This window comes from Panonychus citri, unplaced genomic scaffold (assembly GCF_014898815.1).
Source record: "Panonychus citri isolate SS breed McGregor unplaced genomic scaffold, ASM1489881v1 Contig00138, whole genome shotgun sequence".
Classification (NCBI taxonomy): domain Eukaryota; kingdom Metazoa; phylum Arthropoda; class Arachnida; order Trombidiformes; family Tetranychidae; genus Panonychus; species Panonychus citri.
Window position 1 is genome coordinate 2,310,533 of NW_026515543.1, and position 13,225 is coordinate 2,323,757.

The 13,225-nt window shown below is 30.1% G+C and overlaps 2 protein-coding genes across 3 annotated transcripts; both read right to left on the reverse strand.

Moving 5' to 3' along the window:
- Nucleotides 1-605: 605 nt before the first annotated feature.
- Nucleotides 606-10,627, reverse strand: LOC128393302 (serine/threonine-protein kinase DCLK1-like). 2 transcript variants are annotated; one of them, XM_053353448.1, is made up of 4 exons: nt 10,269-10,627; nt 8,459-8,506; nt 4,661-8,288; nt 606-2,794 (listed from the first exon to the last, which is right to left on the reverse strand). In XM_053353448.1, the coding sequence occupies exons 3-4, from the start codon at nt 7,033-7,035 to the stop codon at nt 2,266-2,268; spliced, it is 2,904 nt and encodes a 967-aa protein (XP_053209423.1). In that variant the 5' UTR covers nt 7,036-8,288; nt 8,459-8,506; nt 10,269-10,627; the 3' UTR covers nt 606-2,265. The 2 variants fall into 2 exon arrangements, with proteins under 2 accessions (XP_053209423.1, XP_053209424.1); XM_053353449.1 differs by lacking the exon at nt 10,269-10,627 and adding an exon at nt 9,416-10,019.
- Nucleotides 10,628-10,994: 367 nt separating this feature from the next.
- Nucleotides 10,995-11,435, reverse strand: LOC128393588 (DNA-directed RNA polymerase II subunit RPB2-like). The gene has a single exon (XM_053353777.1). The coding sequence runs from the start codon at nt 11,433-11,435 to the stop codon at nt 10,995-10,997; it is 441 nt and encodes a 146-aa protein (XP_053209752.1).
- Nucleotides 11,436-13,225: the final 1,790 nt, after the last annotated feature.

Sequence of the window (13,225 nt, forward strand, 5' to 3'; positions counted from 1 at the left end):
ATTACTATTATTATTATTTACTAATTGTACATTTACAATTAAGCAAAGTTAATTGTATAATAATAACAAAATTAAATTATATTAATATTATTACAAATGAAAATCAACAAATTTGTGAACAAAAAAAAATGGTTAAGGTGACAATTTGATGACTAATTTAAATCTATTTATCTGATTGTAATTGTGAACTAAATTGCTACTCTCATTGTAATAGATTAACAGATTGTTAATTAATATTTTGTTAACAAAAAGATGAAACTAAATTGTGTATAATTGTGTCTGTTAATTGTAACAATCAACTTTAGGAGCGAACCCATGAAAGAAGCAGTTTAACCTTAATTATCAAAAGAAATTAAATCAACAATCAACTAATTATAAATATAAATGATGATTAAAACATATATATAAATGTATAAATAATACAAATGTACAATCAAATTAACTGTAATAATTAACACTCTGATTATTATTATATTACAATTAGACTCGAATCTCAATTTCATTGATTAGCCGTTCATCTAAATAATACAAACAGAATGAACAATTAACTGATTACAAAACAAAATCAATTGATTATCGCGTTAATTATAATTTAAACAGGTTCATTTAAATTGTTAGCTTTTAATTGTTGTATTTATAAATCAAGTACAATATTAAATTAGTCGCAAAGAAAATGATTAAACTTTCAGAGGACTAATTAGATTTAATTTGTTTACTAATCATTAAATTGATCAATTAAAGGGCAAGGATTATAATTTGTTTTTCCCATTGTGTAAAAATGTGATTTACTTGATTGAATCAAATTGTCGACTTAATTGTTAACCTTAATTAACTCACAGAGATGAACATAAGAAAATGTTCAACGAGTTGGTTGTTAATTAGTTTCGTTGATTTGTTTTTGCTCCAGTTTTTTTTTTGATTCAGACAATTGTAAATCATTTTTAAAATGTTGAATTAATTGTTGGTGATTAACAATGAGAAAATTTTGGCAGAGAAACAATTAAATGAGAGAAATCAATCATCAAGGTTACAATTTGCTGAGATTTTATCCTTTTGATTGTTTTACAAGATGAAGAGTTTAAAAATATTATATATTACATATGTAAATATATATCGTTTTAGTTTATAATTGTAATTAAATTGTCAATTAGTTGATTAGTTAACTATTTTTCTTATTATTATCAAATTGTGTTAAATCAAAAACAGAATTGAGCATTTCTCTTTGTCCTTAATTATGGGTTTATCTTTTTCCTTTCCTTTCATTGAATTTTAATCCAGTTTCGAGAATTTTTTTTCGACAAAGACAATCAATTGATTGTTCCATCTCCAATCAACTGGATTAGTTTGTCAACAATTGTTATTAATTGTTACTCTTTTGTTCAGTTCACCAGAATTCATTCTGGTTAGAGTTTGGTTGTTTTTCTTCCGCATTCTTTTTCTTTATTTTTTTTTCCTTTTCCTTCTGTATTATTATTTAAGGCAAGTCGATGATGATGATGATGATGGAACAGGAAGAGGAAATGATAAAGGTGAAGGTGGGAGTGAAAGGGTTACATTTAAGTCAATACAATGATGAGTTTGGATGATAAGGGAGACTAGCTTTTGTTTTGTTCCATGAGAAAACAATGTTAATATTGGAAGATGATGGTGATAACAATTGATCACAATGTAATCGAGAAACAATTAAGATAATTGTAAATCATCTTATTGTTAATCAAGAATAATCAAGATTATGGATTGAAGTTTATGGATTAATAACATTGTATCTAAATGAATGAATTTGTGACTCCATTTGAATTTTGATCAACAGAAAACTGAATGGTCACTATTGTGGTCATGGTTCGACAACTTGGTGACAATTAGGTAACAATTAAAGTTTCAATTGAATAGTTGGCTTTGTTTTTCGTGTCTCTTTCTTTTGATTTCCAGACATTTACTTTTTCTTCGTCTCGGTTTTGTATTTTTCGGATCGATTATTATGATTTAGGGTAATCGTGAATAAGGTTATTCCAATGATCAACTGCCATTGATCATAATTCACATGACATTTAATGATATCCAGTTTCATGTTGATTCTGAATAAATCTTCAGTTAAATTGCATTCTCATTTTGGTTGAACAATTAACGGATGGATGGATAAGATTTATTCATCTTGTGTGTGTAATTAAAGATGATTGACTTGACAATTTGATAATTTAGTTTCTCTTGTCCACTTTATGGATTAATTGTCTTTCTTTGATCTTCAAAGTCGTGGATTTATGATGATCACCAGTAAGGGTTAATGTCTTCAGAGATCCATGAGTCTCTCAGAGCTTCCAATGAGGTGAGACGAGCATGTTGATTGACAATCAGTAATTTAGAAATGAAATTTTTAGCCTCACTGGACACAGTTGACCAATATTGATGCAGAAATTCAAATGAACCTTTCAAGATGAGGTCAAAAAGTTCATCGTTATCATTGTTTTTACTAACAAACGGTGGATAACCACAGAGTAAAATATAAGCGATAACACCGACCGCCCAAACGTCCACCTTGAAATCGTAACCTGTTTCAGCTAAAATTTCGGGTGCCACATAAATCGGTGTACCACAGACCTCGTATAACTTTTGACCTGGAAGGATTTTAACGGCAAGTCCAAAGTCCGCTAATTTAATGAACATTTTACCATCTTTCTTGGATGAGACAAGTAAGTTTTCAGGCTTAATGTCACGATGACAGATATTCATTGAGTGCAGGTAAGCGAGAGCTTGGAGTAGATTGGTCACCATCCCTCGGGCCTCCTTTTCACTGTACCTGTAATTTGATCAACAATTAAAGATAATCATTAGAATCGTGATATTATCAATATTCATTAGGGAGATTAAAAACTCTTCAACGGGTTTTCCTTATTTTTCAGGTTCGATTCAAGAAAAACACAACTAATCGTAAGGAAATTGTTGTTTAATTGTCAAAATCGAAAAGTAATTGACTTTTTTTTGTTTCTCTTCGTAATGTAAGAGGCCTGAAAGAGTCGAGGTTAATGATTGATTGAAAATTGATCATTTAAGAATTTAATTTAATGACAATTTAAAATAATCAATCAAGGTGATGGAGAAATCAACAATTGCGAGAATGATTAAATTGTCATTGGATGATTAGTATTAGATGAAAGAAAGAAACTTGATTATTATTAGAAACAATGAGTTAATCATTTTCAAACTATGAAATCTAATTAAATGGTTATTGTTAATGATTAGAGGAAATGATAATAAATTAATAACCTTGATCATCATGATGATAATGATGATGGTTATTGTTGATATTATAAAAGTAATACTTTTTTTCTTGATTGTATTGGTATGAATATGAAGTTAATTGTTAGGATAGAGAAACGTTGATAATCAATATTAATAGTTTAAGGTTGATTAAAATGGTTAAGCTAAATTAGGAGGTTACGCTCCTACGCTTAATCATGATGATTATTATGATTATTGTGATAATTAAGCAAACCATTGATGATCAAGTTTCTGTTTGATGATTCAATGATTGTAAATTAAGTCAAATTTCAAGTATTTTGTTTTTTCATGGACATCATCATGGTTGTCATTATCAATAGATAAACAATTAAAAAAATTGAAATCATGATAATCAAGTTAATTAGGATGATTATGATTGAGAAGGGAAAATAAATTGGGTCAATTCAGAAGCCTTAATTTGTTGACATTTTGATTGGTTGAAGATGTTAATCAATGATGAGGATAATCAAGATGAAGATGAATTAAAATTATAAATACTGTTAAATGGTAACGATTATAATCATTTTTAAATATCAACTAATAACTAAAGTTAATTATGATTGATTTAGTTACGTAAATTACGTTTCATTAAATTACTGACCAGTTACCTGAATTAAGTTTCATGGTTAAGACTCTAAATTGTTAAGTTTTTTTTATATTTCTTGTTTTGATTGTCAACAATTAACAAGAAAAAAAAGTTTATCAAGTTAATTATTGTGATGAAATGAAGATGATGATAATCATTAGAAAGGTAAATTGATTAAGAAAAAATAAATTAGAACAGATTAATTGATTAATTGAGTAAATTAGAGTGAAAAAAAAGGTAAAGATCATAACAATTAACTATCAAGTATTAGATTTCCTCAATTAACAATGATTAATTTATAACCATGATACAAAGTATCAAATTAATTTAAATTGTCAGGATAGTAATTGTTTGATTTGTTACCATTGATGATAAAATCAATTGTGTAGATGATTAAACTGTTAATTAAATTAAACAATAAACGGTAAAAACATTAATGAAACAGTAACAATTAAAGGTCATATAAATCAATGAGAAACAAAAAAAGTGAAGGTGAATCAAATGAAACCTTGTTATCATCAATTAAGATAATAAATCAAACAATTATAAAGATTGATCATTTTCAAGTGATAATACAAATTGTTAGTTAATTGTTCATCTGAACAATTAACCAAAAAAGTAACTTGAACAACTCGATCAACAAAACAAAACAAAACAAAAACAAGCTCAAGTTAAAGTGATTGGGTGAATATTAATCATCAATCTCCTTAATTGATGAAAGGTGATACAATTAAATTAGCAAAGTGATTAACCAAACCTTCAATCAGTTAATTGTTCAATTATTTAACTGATACTTACATATTTTTAGAGGTAATTGCATCATATAAATCACCACCGGCTACCAATTCCATGACTAGATACATTTCATTGGGAAAATCATAATCTTCAATCAATTGTATGATAAATGGATGATTAATTTTCCTTAAAATTGCCACTTCCGATTTGGACACTTCGGACCCTCGACATTTACTCTTGTTAATTATTTTCATTGCATATTTAACGTTATTACATCGATTGGTACATTCGTGGACAACGGCGAAATTACCATCGCCAATTATATTACCCACTGAGTATTTACGATTAATTTCACGAGGAAATAATAAACTCAACGTGGATGAATAATGATTACTACTTGGTGAACAATCAAGATAATTGTTACTTGACGTAATCTTATTATTATTATTGTTGTTATTGTTATTATGGTGATTATTATTATTACTTGAGACAAGTTTAGCACAGTTAATTGTTGAATTAATTCGTCTGGGAAGTTGAGTTAATCCTTGAAGAATTGGTATTCTACTGAATTTAATTGAAGGTGTTGATGTTTTCCTCTTGGTGTTTTTATCATTATTTATATTATCACAATTATTGTTGTTGTTGTTGTGATGATTTGATTTGTGATGATGGTGATGATGATGATGATGCTTTTGATTAGTCCTGTTAGTTGATTTCAATGGATCCTGATAGACAATATTACCATCACTGGCTCGTAAGGTGTTGTTGTTGTTGTGGTTGTTGTTGTGGTTGTTTGTGTGTTTGCGGTTTGGTGATTGTTTAATTTTATCTTTGGAGGTTGAAGTTGATGATGATGATGATGTTTTATGTTTCGATGAATTTTGTGATTGACCATATGAGATGTTATTTTCACCTAGATAATTAATATTATTTGAACTAATTCCACCAATACTATTACGATTAGATGATGAGGTTGTTGTATTGGTTGAGGTATTTCGTCGAACTGGATAATCACGTTGATTGTTGTATTCATTTAGAGACACTCGAGAGGAACTCATTGGTATTAATGTTGAATTGTTGTTTAGATATTTTCGTTGGTAGGAAAATTGTTGATTTGAATAATTGTTGTTGTTGGTATTGGTCATTGTTGATGTTGTTGTTGATGAAACTGGATCATAAATATCAGGTGTAAATACATCATTTTCTAGACTTAAATCTCTTAGATTAACATTTTCCAGCCAAACTGATGAACTTGAACTGGATGAAAGTGATGATGATGAATCAATTTCTTGCGATGTTGATACAGTTTTGTTGTTGATAGATGTTGATGGTGATGAAATAATTGTATTTGATTGTCGTGAGATTGATTTTATTGGTGATGAAGTTGATGATGTTGACGTTATCGTCGGATCGTTAATATTATTGTATCGCCTGTTGTTGTTGGTTGCCAATGTTACTATTGTTGATGGTATTGTTGATGATGATGTTGATGCTGTTGTTGATAGGGAGACGTTACCTTTACCTAGGAGAAAACGTCCAAAGTGAATGTTGTTACACTCTTCCGGGTGAATATCAAAATCTTGATTGTTACGTTTATCACTTGCCGATACAATAAATATGTCTTGATTGCTGAAAAAATCTTTCAATTTGGTTACCTTTTTACCATTTAAGTGATAAACGCGTCTTATTGGGGTAAACAAGGTTTTACTTTTGGCTTGAATATCGGTGAGTAGTTGATCGTAGGAGTGAACTGATCGTTTGTTGAGTAACAATTTAATCACTTCTCGAGGTTTAGGACCATTAATAATTATATTAACCAATTTGGGTCGGATAAATTCATTTGTTGGCGACCCTGATGATTGTTGATTATGAGGATTAAATGGTGATGAAGCCATTGTTTTGATTCGTTGATCAGCAGCCGTACAAGAAGTTGATTTAGATAATTGGTTAAATCCTCCAATTCCTCCACCAGCAGGACAATCAAAACCTTGACTGATTGAACCATAATCCAAATCAATAAAGTTATCATTAGATGAACAAATATAAATATGATTATCTTTAAACTCGTCCAGTGATTCCAATTTGTTTCGAGATAATTTATCATCCATTGAATAAGAGTAAATATATTGAACTCCTTTAGGTAGATTAACGTCTTTAATTAATCTATTTAAATCTTCTAATAGAACATCAAAACAACGAATCCTTTCGGTACACAGACAATAACGAATCCCACGGAAAAATCGATTCCCATTGATCATAAATTTGAGACGTTTACCTTTTCTCTCAATACTTAATAACTCAATTCTTTTCGCTCGATTATTATTAGAAACGGAAGTTGATTCACTTTTAGAAATTGGTGTCAACTGATTATTTGAACTTGTTGAATGTTCCAATGAGGAATCTTCAGTCTCTCTATCAGCTTCAATCAAAGTTTTCATGGTTGTACAGGGGAGCTTTCTCTCTCTCTCTCTCTATCTCTCACTCACTCTATTTGAACAGGTTAGTATTTGAAGGTGATGATGATGATGATGACGAGATAAATACCAGCAATTGTTGCTAAGAATAAGCAATTGATGAGATTAATTAAAAGGCGAGATGAGAAAAGGCAATGTATTAATTATCCACTGATTTTAGCCACTTTACAGGAAGGAAAAAGTGAAATGGGATAAATAAGATTTCAAGTCTTAAGATGATGACGAAGCTAAAAAAGAGATGAGAAAATATTGGTGAAAATCACTGATTATCACTTGATTGAAATGTCAATTGATCTAATTTTATGGTTAAATACAATTGAGAACGATGTAGAAATTTAGAGAAGTGCACTGGATTGGTAATTTATATTGACACAAATAGACACACAGAAAGATGTTGTTGTTGTTGATGACGATGATAAAATATACACAGAGAGAGAGTGTGTGAGTTGGTGAAGTTGTTGGGTAGATTGATAAATCTGGTGGTTTGTCTTTGTTTTAACACAATTTGTTTATATTCACAGAATCAAATCAACGCACAATCCAATTGTACGGTTACCATTACCAAGGACAACATTCCTACACATATAAATATAAATACATTTATATATATATATGAATACCACACAGATTAAATGAGCTCCATAGATACGAGAGTTTATAAAATGAACCAAGAAAATAAAATAAACATCAACCTCCAATGTCTTTGGAAAGCTTTTCACTGGATTTTGTTAATTTCTTATTCTTTTTTTATCCTTTCAGATTTTCCATGATATTCACCACATGATGATTATTCCTTAATCTTTATCAACTCATCATATTTTATCTGGTTCCATGGTGGTTGTAATGTTCCCTTCACTTTAACGTTATCATAGTTTTCCATCAACACCATTTAGCTTTTTTCTTTTCTTTACTTTTGGTTATTTTTTTCTTCTTCTCTTCTCAATGTTTCTTTTACCGGTTTTTTCTCTTTCTTTTCCTTTAGTATTTAACAAGTTCCTCTGTAAATTGTTGTTGTTGTTTTCTCTCTTATAGAATCCAAAGACCGCCTAAAAAAGACCAAAGTCTTTGATCGAGTTGTTGGTGTGTATCCACCAAAGAACAGGAAAAAAAAAGGATGAGTGAGTTGGTTGGAGAAAAGAGTGTGTGAGTGTCTCTTTTCAGATGAATGTTTATTATCCACTTTCACTTAGAAAATTGGGAGAAGAAAATGATTAACTCTAAAAGAGAGAAAGAAAAAGAAAAAGAATAATCAGTTAATTAATTTCACGTTGAGAATTCAAACTGAGAATAGAATAGAGAAAAAGAAGAAAACAAAAAGTGATGAATAAAAAAAGGAAGATGATTAAGAGATGAACACATAATACAGAAAATACAACAAACAGGTTACCTGAAGATCTTAATGACCGGTAAATAGCATGGTAACAACATCCAAAAGCTGAAATATACAAATAGAGAAGAGAAAAAAATTGATTAGAGAAACAAATTAAACAGAATCAACAACAATTAAATAACAGTTATAATGTTACGTTGATAAGATTGTGGTGATAATAGATTAGTGATCATATGTTGATGTTAATAAACAGTAATAAAAGATCAAGAGGAAGAGAAGGAGAGAGAGAGAGAGAGAGAGTATGAAGATTATAACAGGAAATCAAAATGAGAAACAAGATTAAAGGTTAATTATTGAAGATCTTTAAGAACACTAATGATGTTGAGACTAATCTGTATTGTGAATTTGGAAACAACAACAATGAGAATACAAATATAATCAGACAGATGAGTTTATGTCTTTTCAAGAGAAAAGAACAGAAGAAAAGAGAGAGAGAGAACAAAAAATATTCTCTTTAGAAGGATAAGGACATCGCTCTCTTTTCTCTATCTTCTTCTTCTTCAGGCTTAAGCATGATGATGATGATGATCTTCACCATTTCTCTCTCTCTCTCTCCTTTATCATCAACAAATCCAAATGTTGATGATATTTTAATGGTTCCATATACAAATAAATCTCATCATGTTACTATAAACATGCAAGTAAAAGCTGGACACAATTAATTAAATTATTATTACACTCAGGTAGGTAGAAGAAGATGAAGATGATGAAGATGATGATGAGTCGTGTATCTTTTTCTTCATCATCAGTGTTGCTTGATGATGATGTTTGTAAGTTTGTTTTCGCATTGTTATTGTGACCCTTAGGGTCGGAAAAGAAAAAGAAAATAAAAGATATTCTTATATTTCCATTTTCTTTCAAACAATTTGATGGCCCAATTTTAGTAATAAACTCTCACCATCATAATCATCATCTTATTATCAACAATAAGAAAAAAGAGAAGATGATTCTCACTCTATAATTATATGATAATCAAATTGAAATGAATAAATTGTTCCAATAAAACACCATGAAAATCATGAATAACTTAGAGAGAGAGAGAGGAAACAATAATCTCAATGGTAACATCACATAGTAGAATCATGAAAACGGTAACACAACAGTTTGAGGTTTAAATTAACATTTTTTCATCTAAATGATGATGAAGATGATGAAAGAATAGAATTGTGATAAAAAAAAGTGAATCAACACCAACAGATTCTCAATTTAGATTCATCATAATTTGGCTAAAATCCACAAGAAGAGACAATCAGGTTAACACATACACCAAATGGAGAGAAGAAGAAAACAATTGATGTTGTTAATTTTGGTAGAAAAAGAAAATTGTATTCCTTTTTCTATATCAACAATTAATCTTCATACACTAATCATGTAGACACATTATCGGCTTAAAACCATAATAACAATTTAAGGTGATTTAACAGATTATAGAATCGGTTTGATTGGATTTCCTTTCTCTCTCGGATTGTTTTCCTCCATCAAATTGTGTTGATTGTATTTTGCTTCATGTCAATTTAATGATCTTGTGAACATCATAATCATCAACATGATCGTGTTACCGTTAGATTTACAGTACAATAACCAACACAATTTGAATAACAGGTAATCACAAATATAATAACTTATATTTAGCAAGAAATTCACAAATTAATCTTTACTATTACAATTAATTGAAATCCCGGCAGGTTAATCAAGGTTCCAGCTTTTGGGAATCTACTCTTGTATTAATATCACCATTTAGTTTAACATCAACATAAACATGAAAACAGAATTTGGGGAGAAATAAAAAACACGTTAATTAACTAACCATTTTTAAAGTGTTGATCGATGTTTAATTGATTGTGATAGAGAGGAAAAGGTGAAGATGATGAATTAAAGTGATGAAGATAAAAAAAGGTCATCCATTTGTGTTTTGCTTGTTACTGGTTTGTTGTTGTTTCTTGTTCAGGGTTATAAATATGAGGAGATATTTTTGTTTATTGTTTTGTTGATTCAGTTAATTGGTTGACTTTTAATCGTATTGGAGATTGATGATCATGTTAATCAATTTCCAGGATAATTAAGGTAAAGATGAGATTCACAATTACAAGAAGAAGAATATTATAAAAAGACTTTGAGGTAAATAAGAGAAAGAGAAAAAAATAGATGACATTTTTATCTTTCTTTCTACTCTCTTTTCTACATTATGAGAGATTCGGGAAGAAAAAGAAACAGCTCACTCGGTTTAGTCTCTTTTCTTTATCTTCTCTTTCTTTTTTTCTCTTTCTATTTTGTTTCTTCTTCTTCTTCTTCTTCTTCATGAGTTCACAATTCAAATGAATAGAGTTTCAAATACTCTTTTGGGATTGGTAATCAATCGTAACAATCGATGATTAATTGAGTTTTCTTATTATGAATAATTGTGTTTATTATTTTCTGATGAAAATGATGAAACATTTTGGTGTTAAATTGGGAAAGGAAAAAATTACATTTGTTTTTTTTTTGCTTTTTCGAGTTTGAATGTTGTTGTTGTTGTTGTGGTGGTGGTGACGATTTAAACAACGATACGAGGAGCGATTTGCATTGACATTAATTCTTGAAATAAAAGTTTACAAGCATAAGGTAGTCTGACTTGAGAGATTTGAGTTTTGTTGCGACAATTTTTACATTCGAATGTATTGTTACGGAGATTAGCGATACAGATTAGGCCACATAAGTTGCATACGTGAACTCGATATGGATCGGAAACCTCGAAAAGACGTTCTCTCAAAAATTGAGCTGCTCCATGAGCGATTTGACAATCACGTTCCATTTCACCGAAACGTAAACCTCCATCTCTTGCACGACCTTCCATCGGTTGTCGTACTAAAATTTGAACAGGACCTCGAGCTCGGGAATGAATCTTATCGTCTACCATGTGTTTAAGACGCTGATAATAAGTTGGTCCTAAGAAAATTTGAGCATTTACTTTACGACCAGTATAACCATTAAACATCACTTCGTAACCTCTTAAATGATATTATCATTATGATAACCATCCCAATATTCCCAAAGAGTAAAAACCAAGAGAGAGATGGAAAAACTATGAGGTAACATTCCTTTGGTGTCGCGAGATGGAGCCACTAATACAGTGGTCACACTTATCGCAATTTTTTTTTGAAAGCCGCCACCTAGTGTTTCGTAGTTATTTAGGTAAATCTCTCACAGTTGGTGTGCTAATTAGAGATGAGTAAAGGGTTAACATCAAGTCCCTTGTCTAATTAACACACTGATCTTGCGATAAGTTTGATGACCACTGTAGATTTGTGTTCTGCATTGACTGACATTGGCTCCATCTCGCGACAAACTGAGCGGTTAGTTCATTGCCTTACGGGCCTCCAAGTAACACTGAACTTAATGTATATATTCATAGTTCTTGATGTTAGAAAGATAATAACAAATTTTTCTTACATATTGATTAATCTGGTTTACTTAACTTAATTGTCAAATTGTTCAATGTGATTCCAAGTTCCAAGTCATATCTTCCTGGTCTTTCATGTATTTTAAACAAATTATGAAAAAACCAAAAAAGAAACACAATAAAAAGAAAAAACATAATTTGGATCCACATCTTTAATCAAATTACTTCGCTGAGTTATGAAACATGATAGAACATATCATCACTCCTTATTCTAACAAACATACATCAAAATTTGAAATTTATGATCCTCTTTGAAATATAATAAATATTCGACACTTAATGATTTATCTGCATGATGAAAATTTATATCAAAAGTTAAGATACACAAAATTGAACCACCAAATAAACCAGTTTTGAACATTTAACTTCGATTGAATGATCGAGCTCTGTATACGACATCCAACAAAATCTTCTTATTATCGTAATTATAAGATCCAATTCCGTGCACCACCTCAACCACGAGCTTCGAACACTTAAGAGTATCAGGTTGATGTTTACCACCACAATTCGAGCATTTCCTAGTTCCGGGTAAACATCCATTGTCATGTTTAGGATAACTACACCTTGGACACAAAAGTTGTTGAGAACATTCATTTAAATGCGTAATTTTCACTCTTTTATGACAAAATCCGCAATGATATAAACCAGTATAGGTGTAAAGCGATAAACCAAAGCCATTACAGTTAAAAGTCCCACCTAGTAAGAAAACAATAGTTTTCGGAAAGAAAACATTAAAATTTCATCAAAAAATAACATTAGCCACTGTTTAATAGCCAATAGTTTTTCTGTGCTGTCTCTTTCTCTCCACTCTTTGCATATTCCTAAGAGAACAAAACAAAACAAAAATTATAAAATCATCTCTTGATGGAAAATGGAGACAAAATAAAATCTACACTTACGGCAGGAAATTTTTGACATTTACTGTATCGTTGAAAGGAGCATCACCAATTTCCCTTTGTTGGCTGATACTTTTCCTTGGAGACATCCAATCAAGTGACCAATGGTCATACGAGATGGAATAGCGTGAGGATTGATAATAATATCTGGTGTAATACCTTCAAAGTGAAAGGCATGTCTTCTTGTCTGGAAAATATAATAAATTAGATTAGAATTGATTTTTTCCTCAAATTGATCAACATTAAATTGTTCGTTATTTTACCTGTAAGGAATACCAAGTTCTTTGTCCGTGACGAGAGGCAAATTTGTCACCAATTTGTGGTATTCTAACTGATCGTACTCTTATTTTACAAAATTTGTAACCATCATTGTTAATGATCATCACTTGATCAACAATACCGGTTTCACTATTACGAAGGAAAGTTGAT